At 51.0% G+C, this 10,443-nt stretch overlaps 1 protein-coding gene and 2 non-coding genes across 3 annotated transcripts; 1 reads left to right on the forward strand and 2 right to left on the reverse strand.

Annotated features, from left to right (window-relative positions):
* The first annotated feature begins 54 nt into the window (after positions 1 to 54).
* On the forward strand, positions 55 to 127 carry TRNAR-CCU (transfer RNA arginine (anticodon CCU)). The gene has a single exon. It is a non-coding gene; the product is annotated as a tRNA-Arg (tRNA).
* A 1,128-nt stretch (positions 128 to 1,255) lies between these two features.
* On the reverse strand, positions 1,256 to 1,328 carry TRNAR-UCU (transfer RNA arginine (anticodon UCU)). The gene has a single exon. It is a non-coding gene; the product is annotated as a tRNA-Arg (tRNA).
* A 1,874-nt stretch (positions 1,329 to 3,202) lies between these two features.
* On the reverse strand, positions 3,203 to 7,244 carry MRPL58 (mitochondrial ribosomal protein L58). The gene is made up of 6 exons (XM_064151075.1): positions 7,042 to 7,244; positions 6,676 to 6,712; positions 5,842 to 5,901; positions 4,677 to 4,759; positions 4,407 to 4,576; positions 3,203 to 3,423 (listed from the first exon to the last, which is right to left on the reverse strand). The coding sequence occupies exons 1-6, from the start codon at positions 7,195 to 7,197 to the stop codon at positions 3,339 to 3,341; spliced, it is 591 nt and encodes a 196-aa protein (XP_064007145.1). The 5' UTR covers positions 7,198 to 7,244; the 3' UTR covers positions 3,203 to 3,338.
* Between the last annotated feature and the right edge of the window lie 3,199 nt (positions 7,245 to 10,443).

The raw sequence follows: 10,443 nt of genomic DNA on the forward strand, positions 1-10,443 counted from the left end.
GCCTTCCGGCCATCAGAGAGTTAAGTTAAGGCACCAAAACGTTCTCTACGTGCAGCCCCAGTGGCCTAATGGATAAGGCACTGGCCTCCTAAGCCAGGGATTGTGGGTTCGAGTCCCATCTGGGGTGACTCTTTTCCGCTCCGGGGATCCATCTCGGCTCCCGGGGCACCTCGGCTGGAGGGGTTCGCTGATTCCGTGAGCAGCGATTCTCCGCCTCCCGGGACACCCCGAGGCCCCGGCTCAGGTATCCGGATGTGGCAAAGAGTGGGGTTCGTTGTTGTGTAACCGGTAGGACCGTGGCATGTGCTTTTAAACCTCAGCTTCTCCAAACCTGGGAGACCTGGTGGCGTTTCAGTGCTACGTCAGGGGGACAGTCAGAAAGATGAGGACAGAATTTTAGCAGGGCTCGTTGTGACCGGGCAAGGGCTGACGGTTTGAAACTAGGAGAGGAAAATTCAGACTGCAGAGAAAGGTTATTGGTTTTCTTTTTCACACTGAGGGTTGTAAGGCCCTGGCCCGGGTTGCCCGGAGGTGGTAGCTGTCCCATCCCTGGAACCACTGCAGGTCAGGCTTGTTTGGAGCTCTAAGCAACCAGCTGTAGTTGCAGATGTCCCTGCTGACTGCAGGGGGGTGGACTAGATGACTTTTAAAAGTCACTTCCAACCCAAACTGGTCTGTGGTTCTATGATAACCCTGGCGGTGTGCGCTGGCATCAGGGCTCTAAGCAAAATCTTGCAAATCTGACTCTCAAAATCTGGAGAGGGAAACCTGAGCAGCAGGAGATACATGTCTGTGAGATCTGTCCATGGGAGGTCTCAGCTGTTGCTGTGCCAGCTGATGTTCTTGTGATGACTTTCAGCATCAGGTACATTTGAAGCGTCCCTTGCTTATAAGTGCCAGGGCACAGCACCAAGCTGCAGACCACTTTGTGACTGTGGGAGCTGGCAGCCACTGTGCTCTTGCACAGAAAAGACTTAGGTAGGAGACTTTCAGCACTTGCAGAGGGTGGAGGTGGGGAGCTGAGGTGGGGGTGTCCTGGGAGAGATGTGAAGATGACCATTCTGAGGGGAATGCGGGATGTCAGCTCTCTGCAGAGATCTGGGTTGGGTTGTGCAAGCCCAGAGGTTTTAAGTCTCCTGTTCTAAATGATACTGGGCTGTAGTAGCAGCAGAGTGCCCCACACCCTGCTTAGGCGCCAGAGCCCAACAGACAGCCTTTTCCCTGGGCTTCTGCCTAAAACAGAACCACCTTCCCTCACCCCAGGTGGGACTCGAACCCACAATCCCTGACTTAGAAGGCCAGTGCCTTATCCATTAGGCCACTGGGGCCCCATGAGAAGGTGAAAAAAGTGTCATTTTGGGATCTTTGAGACCCCCATAGTGACCAAATCTGCCAGTGACACAGTCCAGCACACCCCAAAACTTTGTTCTGTTACAAGTGCAGAGTCCTGCACCTGGGGAGGAATAATAAACTGTGCCAGTACAAGCTAGGAGGTGATCTGCTGGAGAGCAGCCCTGTGGAAAGGGACTTGGGAGTGCTGGTGGATACCAAGATACCCATGGGACAGCAATGCGCCCTTGTGGCCAAGAGGGCCAATAGGATCCTGGGGTCTACTAATAAGAACATGTCCAGCAGATCGAGGAAGGTTCTCCTCCCCCTCTCCTCTGCTCTGGTGAGACTTCATCCTGAGTATTGCATTTAGGTTTGGGCTCCCCAGTTTAAGAAGGACAGGGATTTCCACTGGAGAAGGTCCAGTGGAGGGCTCTGAGGATGATTACGGGACTGGAACACTGCCTGATGAGGAGAGGCTGAGGGACCTGGAACTGTTTAGTCTGGAGAAGAGAAGACTGAGAGGGGATCTAGTAAATGTTTATAAATATCTGAGGGCTGGGGGCCAGGAGAGGGGGACAGGCTCTGCTCACTTGCTCCCTGGGACAGGACAAGGAGCAATGGATGGAAGCTGTAGCACAGGAGGTTCCAGCTCAACACAAGGGGGGACTTCTTTACTCTAAGGGTCTCAGAGCACTGGAACAGGCTGCCCAGATAGGTTGTGGAGTCTCCTTCTCTGGAGCCTTTCAAGGCCTGTCTGAATGTGTTCCTGTGTGATCTGAGCTAGATTGTGTGGCCCTACTCTGGCAGGGGGATTGGGTTTGATCTCTTTGGGTCCCTTCCAACCCCTGACATCTTGTGAGCCTGTAAATGGGGTCCATTACTGAGAAATTTTTAAAGCCCCTGAGACCCAGCCTTGCTTTTCTGGGAGTCCACCTCGAGGACCAGAAGTCCTCCTGTACTTACACAGGGTAGTTTTTTTCTGCCTTCTAGCACCAGCTGCCTCCTGCCAAACTCCTGCAGTGACTTTTGGGTCATTTAACATAATGTTAACACAATGCTTTTTTGGTTAAGGGAAAAAAAATCAAGTGAAATGGAAAGTGCTTGGAAAGGTGAATGCTGCCGTTTCTACCTTAGGTGTGTAGTTTAAAGTGCTTTTTAATCTTCTCTTCCTCCCCTCCTAAAACCTGCTGCTGCTTTTGTGTCCAGCAGCAGAGGGTGCTCTCCTAGAGCAGGGGGCTGGCTGAAGGACACAAAGAATTTAAAGACCCGGTGAGTCTGCACCTTGAGTACTGGGTTTGGTTTTGGGCCTCTTACTACAAGAGACATTGAGATGGTGCAATGTGTCCAGAGAAGGGCAACAAAACTGGTGATGGGTCTGGGGAACAGGACTGGTGAGGAACAGATGAGGGAACAGGGGGTGTTTAGAAGAGGAGGCTGAGGGGAGATTTCATTGCTTTCCAAAGCTCCCTGAAAGGAGGTTGGAGTGAGGTGGGGGTTGGTCTCTTCTCTCTAGTATCAGGTGATAGATGGAGAGGAATTGGCCTGAAGCTGTGCCAGAGGAAGGGTTGGGTTAGATACCAGGAATATTTCCTTGCTGCAAGAGCGGTCAGGGATTGTAATGGCCTGCCTGTGGAGTTACTGCCAGTTACTGCCCCTGGAGGTGTTTAAGAAACACGTGGACATAGCACTATGGGACATGGTACTTCCAGGACATGGTTTAATGGCTGTGGTCAATGATTGGACTTGATGACCTTAGAGTTGTTTTGGTTGGAAAAAACCTCTATGATTATATTCTATAATTCTGTAAACAGTCATTCCTCTGCAAAACAACTGCCAGGCTGTCACAACATAGCATTAAACTTCGACAGGAGATGTTAAACATTTTTATTTACGCTTTTAGACCATTTTTTTATGCAATATGGCTTGTGAGTTCAGCATCCCTTGCAGCTGCCAGTGCCACTCTTTCAAAAAGATGGTGTGCCCAGGGGCTTGGTTCTCTGCTGCTCTCAGTCAAAGTCTGCCTTCCTGCTCCGTTTTATACTCGAGTGTATCTTTTTCTGCCGTAGTCGTTCACGGTTCATTTTTTCCACCCTAAAGCAACAAAAAGATCCTTTAAGGGACAGAGCAAACATGTCAACATTCAACTTCAATATTTAATATCCAGCCTCTTCTCACTTGCACCCTGTGATAGGACAAGGGGAAATGGATGTAAGATACAGCACAGAAGTTCCAACTCAATGTGAGGAAGAACTTCTGTACTGTATAAGGGTCATGGAGCACTGGAACAGGCTTCCCAGAGAGGTTGTGGAGTCTCCTTCTCCAGAGACTTTCAAGACCTGTCTGGATGTGTTCCTGTGTGACCTGTGCTAGATTCTATAGTCCTACTCTGGTGGGGGTGTTGTACCTGAACATCTCCAGAGGTCCCTTCCAGCCCCTAACATCCTGTGATCCTGTGAACTTCAAAAGCATTGTTATATGCAGATTTGATGAGATGACAAATGTCCACAGATAGACATTGTTCTTGCAATGCCATCCAAGAAAGCAGTTAAAAATCTAATGGGCCAGAGACTGAGAGCCCTGGGGCTGTTTAGTTTGAAGAGAAGACTGAGAGGAGAACTTGTCAGTGCATACAAATATCTGAGGGGTGAGTATCAAGTGGATGTGGCCAATCTCTTTTTGGTGGTCAGTAGCAAAAAGACAAGGAGCAACAGCTACAAACTGGAACATAAAAGGTTTCACCTCAACACGAGGAGAAATTTCTTTACAGTGAGGGTGACAGAGCCCTGGAGCAGGTTATCCAGAGAGGTTGTGGAGTCCCTTCTCTGGAGACTTTCAAAACCTGCCTGGATGCATTCCTGTGTGAACTACCCTAGGGGATCCTGCCTTGGCAGGGAGATTGGAATGGATGATCTCTGGAGGTCCCTTCCAACCTCTAAAGTTCTGTGATTTTGAATGAGGAAAGAATAATGAAATGCAAATGAGTATGAAGGAGATTGTTTGAAGACGCTGCACTAAACTAAATCATGTAACATGGTAATCTGAATCCACCTCAAAGGCCATTTCAATAGAGGTACCTCTCTATGAGCATCTGTGTAGTCTCCTTTGACACCACCTTGGGCTGCTCAGTTGCCTCTGTCACCATGGTCCTGATCTTCTCCAGACAAATTGCCAGATTCCTCATCTGGTAACGGCTCTCCTCAGAGTTCACAATCAGCTCACCAGCTCGGTTTATCCTGTTCCTGTTCTGAAGAGGGGAAAGCGTGACCAGCAAAACCTCATGAAACATCTGACACTCTGTCTGAGGTGCTGACAGTTAGACCACGGCTGGAAGTGGGGTTGGTTACCATCAATGCCATTTTTTCTCTCGTAGCTTCTGGAATCCAGTCTGCTGATGCCAGGTGGAACCGAACCTCTGCTTTGGAATTCACTGTGAGGAAAAGCAGCAGTTTTTGATTGTTTTTCAGTGCAATGATTTGCCTTCCCCAGCTGATTCAGTCTGTTCACTGCTGGCTTTGAACACAGGATGCTTCCAGTAGCAATTTCCTGAATGATGCCAATTCTTTTTCTCGCTCTATTTTTACATGCTGCTTTACAAGGCAAAATGTAAACCCTTATGGAGACTCTGAGATGGTATTTGCCTTTCTAAACACCACAGGGTTTGTTGCTGTTGCCACTCACTACCTTATTTTTAATGGCAATGGTAGAACAGGAAATACTTTTAGTTTGTTTGAATTAAGCTGAGGATTTATGGTGCTGTGAAGCTTCAGAATCTATTTGGCTTGTTGTATGTTGGATCAGTGGAAACAGATTAGATGATGGTGGTGTTTTATGTGGCATGTGTTAGCAGTAATGATCCCAGTAAGTGTGTTTCTAGGAGAATCCAATATATTACCGCTGCTCTCAGGCACTGTCATAGATTCACAGGCTGGTTTGGGTGAAAAGGACCTTGAAAGGTCATCTAGTCATCCCCCCCAGAGCCACAAACAACCTGACCTGGAATAATTGCAGGTATGGGGCATCTACAATCTGGGCCAGGGTCTTGCCACCCTCAGTGTAAAAAAATTTATCCTATCCAGTCTAAATCTCCTTTTTTCTTTTAGTCTAAAGCCATTTCTCCTTGTTCTGCCACAACAGACCCTGATAAAAAAAATCTGTCCCCATCTTTCTGATTGTCCCCTTTAAGTACTGAAAGGCCACCAGAAAGGCCTTCTCTTCTCCAGGCTGAACAAGCTAAACTCTCTCAGCCTGGCCTCGCAGTAGAGGTGCTCCTGCCCCTGGATCATTGTTGTGGCCTCCTATAGAGCTGTTGGAGTGAGTTCAGGTCTCTTCTGTGCTGAGGACTCCAGAGCTGGACACATGAGGACTCAGAAATTGTGTTCAAATTCAGGATAATGAAAAATCATTGGGGAGGTCTTTAACTTCCAAGTTCTCAATATTTAACCACAAAGTACAGAGAAACAACTGCAGACTGTGATTTTTTTTCTTTTAAAGGAAGAACATCTTCCTCACCTTTGTTGACATTCTGCCCACCGGGGCCACTGCTCCGGCAGTAGGTCACTGTAAGACGATCTGTGAGAGAAACCAGGCAGTGTGCTGAGCTGGAGCCATGTCCCCAGCGGGTTCTGCAGCAGGGAAAAGGACTGGCCCAGGCTGCAGCTCCCAAGCCTTAGCGATGCCCCTACCTCGGTGGTGTTTTCACTGCGGTTCAGCTCTGTGCTAGTTTGAGCCTAGCTAGAATGTTTTGGTGAGAAGAATTAGATTATAGGCTGTGAAAGGGAAGCAATGGTGATGATATCTACTTCACTCATAGGCTTGCTGAGATATGTAAGAGCAAGAACACAAACATAGATAAAGGAGTTGCTCTCTGAGTCTCTCTCTGGGCTTTGGACTGAACTTCTCTCTCTAAGCTAACCTGCCTTCTGTGTGACTAATCCATCTGCTTCCTAACCTCTCCCTGGCCGACCCTCTAAACTACCTTGAATGTAAGTCTTGGGTAAGGTAGAGGGGTGGGAGTAAGGTGGAAGGGTGATTGTGAGCCCCTCCTGGGGACTCAGGTTTCTGGGAGGGCTGTTGTGTTTCTGTATTACTTTTTAACTTGTATATTTCTGTATATATTGTAAATATCTGCTTGTATATTGCGCTAAGCTGTAAATATAAAGCTTCATTCAACTTCCAGAGCCGCTGGGTTTAGCCTGGGTGATTTTCTTAAGTTGGGGGGGGCGGTGCGGGTAACATCCAAACCATCACAAGCTCTGTGCATGGGCTCGGCAGATCTGAGTCTGACCCACCTCCGGGCATTTAACCCGCGACCTCGGTCCGGGACTGTTTCGCGGGGAGACTCACCCATGGGGATGTCGAGGGTGGCTGGCTGCGACTGCTCCTGGAACACGTTATGGGATGCCCGCGTTAGGTACGGAGGCGCCACCGGCACCGGGACCCGCGGCTGCTTGGCCCCGCCCAGCCAGACTGACTCATTAGGCTAAGCCCCGCCCCCTCTGTCACACGCCCAATCACAGAACAAAATCTTCGGGGTAACTCGCGTGTCCCCGCCCCCGGCCCGGCCCCGCCCCTCTGTTAAGCCACGCCCACGCCAACCAGCAGAGCGCGGAGCCCCGCCCACGCTCATTGACCACGCCCCGCCCGCTCACGTCACTCAGGCCCCGCCCCGCCCTCCCCTCGTCTTCCTCCCCCGCCGCACGCTGCCCTCACCGGGGCGCCGGGCGAGCCTTCCTGCCGCGGCGGGTACAGCTTATCCAGGCTGTAGATGCTGCGGTACTCGGTCCCGGCGGCGGCTCGCTGCGAGAACCAAGCGGCGAGAAGCCCCAGCCGCGGCCGGCAGAGGCTCCGCAGCCTCTGGGCCGCCATCTTGGCTCCCGCGGTGTGCCTCGGCTGAGACGTCCCCACGGAAACGGCGTTCGCGTGTTGCGTTCCGGGGCGGGGCGTGCGGCGTGGGAGGTCTGTGGGGTCGGAAGGGTTGGGAGGTGTAGGCTGTGTGGGGTCTCTGAAGTGTGCGGGCTCTGTGGGGCGCATGGTGTCCGTGTAGTCTGGGCTCGGGGGGGATGTGGGGTCTGTGCGGTGGGAGGGGGTAGATGGGGTGTCGGGGGGATGTGGGATGTCTGGAGGGTGCGTGGGGGATGTAGTGTGCTGAGTGGGGGATGTGGGAGGCCTAGGGAGGATATGGGGTTTGGGAGATGCTGAATAGGAGATTTAGGGAGGAGGTTTATGGGGTCTGTGGGGAATGTAGGAGGTCTGGCATGGGGGGTGCCGAGTGGGGGATGTAGGAGTCCTAGGGGGTGTATATGTGGTCCTGTGTGGCAGTGTGTGAGATGTAGAACTGGGGGATATATGGGCTCTGGGGTGCAGAGTGGGGGATGTGGGGTCCTTGGGGGGGCATACAGGGTTAGAGGGTGCTGAAGGAGCCCCTGCTACGGGGTGTGCTGGGATGAATGGGGATGAGGATGCTGGGGTGAGGTGGCTGTGTGGAGCCCTGGTGAGACCTGTGGGGGAGGCATGGTGTGGGGTGTGGGAGACCCTGGGGCAAGTACTGGGGGCTGGTTTGGGCAGGTTGTTTGCAGCTCCTTGTGGCGCAGGCAGTGCTGGGACCTTTGCCAGCTGAGTGGTGGCAGATGGGTGGGAAAGTGAAGATACCTCCAGCATTTTTCGTGTACTATTTTTTGCACCTGCGATGCTTTCAGACTTCTATCTTCTCGAGTGTAATAAAGTTACATATTCATGTACTGATTTAATTATTTAGCTTGAATGCTGATGCAGCAGCACCTACGTGTTCCCAGGTCTGGAAGAGAGACATCAGAGGTGGGTAAGGGATGCAGGGGCGTGAAGCACTTGTGGAAATCCTCAGCTCTTACTCCTGTTGGAGCTGTCAGGTTGGCGTGACAAGAAGGATGTGGATTCGGGAGGGGCAGGGATTGCTATTTCTGGCAGCAGAAAAATGCATAGGCAGGGATGGGGCTGCTGTTTGCTCTGGTGTGTTGACAGGAGCTGACAATCTTTTGTTTTAAGCTGTGGGTAAAGTCAAAATGGGTGCTTCAAAGCTGATGTAAAGACGAGTTGTGACTGAGGGGCTGGGCTGGGTCCCGTCCAGATAATCAACACAAAATCAGGGAAACTCATTCCTTGGGAAGGGAGCAAATCCTAAATACTGATCTGTCCTGACACTGCCTGAGCAGCACCTGGGGGCCAAGAAGGGCTCCTTGCTTTCATGTGTCTTAGGGCTCTTCTGCTCTGCTTCCCTCACCCAAACTTGGCTAAGAACAGAATACTTTAAGGGAAAAAAACCCAGTACATTCAGAGACAAAGCATGCCATCTGGTGACCTTAATTTCTAACAGGGAACAGGTAAACATTGGTGATTTGTAGCCAGAGGGGCAGGTAGAACTTCCAAAGCAGGATGACTCATTTAACCAACTGGTCAAATGTGTCTGTGCTGTTCCTGTGCTGGCAGTGGAGACCCCAGGACACTGCCATGGTTTGGTGCACAGCGGGGCTGGGAAAGGAGCCTGAAGGTCGTGGAGTTGAAACCAGAGCCATCTGAAGGGACATTTCTCTGGTTTTGATCCATTCTTTACAGTGAGGGTGATGGAGCCTTGGAACAGGCTGCCCAGTGAGGTTACAGAGTCTCCCTCTCTGGAGACATTCAAAACCTCCCTGGATGCATTCCTGTGTGGACTACCCTAGGGGGTCCTGCTTTGGCAGGCAGGCTGGACTTGATGACTTCTGGAGGTTCCTTCCAACTTCTAATGTTCTGTGATTCCCATACTGTGTTGGTGGATGCAGATGGCCAATGAGCCTTGGCAAGAAGCAGAATGATCCCTGCTTGGATGGTTGGAAAAGGCTTTCCTTGGCAGGCAGGACTTGGGACGACTTTGGTGTGACCCGAGAGGAGCAAAGCAAAGCTTTTGCTGTTTAAGATGGAGAGACGAACTGCTTCAGTACTGGTGCTGGCTTAGAAAGCAAGCTCAGCCCATTTGGTGGTGGTGGTGGTGGTCACTGGTGAGCAGGAGCTGTAAGGAGCTATCCCTGAAGTGTGATGCAAAAGCTGATGTGTCTCAGGAGCTGGTCTCTCCTTGTGTGAGTGAGGGCACAAGCCATTAATGTAAGAGCAAGTTAGGACTTGGAGATACCTTCCAGAAGGTCTTAGCTCCTGTAAGAGAAGGAAGGCTGCTGAGTCAGAAAATGCCTTTCCCCATGAGAGTTTGAGCTCTGTAAAACTCCTGAGTTTGTGCTTTAGGTGGTCCATTTGTGATGGTTGGTGCTTTTCTGAAGGGTTAGTCAAACTGTTTGTAAAGCAAGACGCCAGACTATGTCTGACACCTTGAGTGCTGTGTCCAGTTCTGGGCCCCTCAATTCAAGAGAGATGTTGAGGTACTGGAACCTGTCCAGAAAAGGGAGACAAAGCTGTGAGGGGCCTGGAGCACAGCCCTGTGAAGAGAGGCTGAGGGAGCTGGGGGTGTGCAGCCTGGAGAAGAGGAGGCTCAGGGGAGACCTCATTGCTGTCTACAACTACCTGAAGGGAGGCTGTAGCCAGGTGGAGTTGGTCTCTTCTGCCAGGCAAGCAGCAACAGAAGAAGGGGACACAGTGTGAAGTTGTGGCAGGGGAGGTCTAGGCTGGATGTTAGGAGGAAGTTGTTGTCAGAGAGAGTGATTGGCATTGGAATGGGCTGCCCAGGGAGGTGGTGGAGTGACCCTCCCTGGAGGTGATCAAGAAAAGCCTGGATGAGGCACTTGGTGCCATGGTCTGGTTGATTGGCTAGGGCTGGGTGCTAGGTTGGATGATCTTGGAGGTCTCTTCCAACCTGCTTGATTCTATGATGGATCTGCCCTTGTGTAAATGTCAGCTTTCAAATTCAGCAGAGACCAGAATTTCATGGCTCTTAACGGCGTGGGCTGAAGAAGGACCCTTGGTTTTGCCGGGTTCCACGGCACATCGCTGTTTGCTGTGATATTGGGCTCTACTTGCACACAGTGGTTTTCTCTCTGCTTTCTGTCACAGAGATGTGCCATTAAATGACTGCTGCTCTCTGTTAGACCAGCTCCTGTGGTTGCTTAATAACTCTTTTTTCTTCCCTCTTAATGGAGCTGTGTCGTTTCCCTT

The sequence above is a fragment of the Pogoniulus pusillus genome, chromosome 11, assembly GCF_015220805.1.
Source record: "Pogoniulus pusillus isolate bPogPus1 chromosome 11, bPogPus1.pri, whole genome shotgun sequence".
In the NCBI taxonomy this organism is placed as follows: domain Eukaryota; kingdom Metazoa; phylum Chordata; class Aves; order Piciformes; family Lybiidae; genus Pogoniulus; species Pogoniulus pusillus.

What these genes read in the sequence shown, in the direction of transcription:
- MRPL58 (XM_064151075.1), bottom strand. Translation starts at nt 7,197, where the DNA reads ATGGCGGCCCAGAGGCTGCGGAGCCTCTGCCGGCCGCGGCTGGGGCTT. An exon ending in AAGGCTCGCCCGGCGCCCCG is followed by an intron (nt 6,713 to 7,041) that starts GTGAGGGCAGCG and finishes AACGTGTTCCAG; the next exon opens with GAGCAGTCGCAGCCAGCCAC. An exon ending in CACCCTCGACATCCCCATGG is followed by an intron (nt 5,902 to 6,675) that starts GTGAGTCTCCCC and finishes TTTCTCTCACAG; the next exon opens with ATCGTCTTACAGTGACCTAC.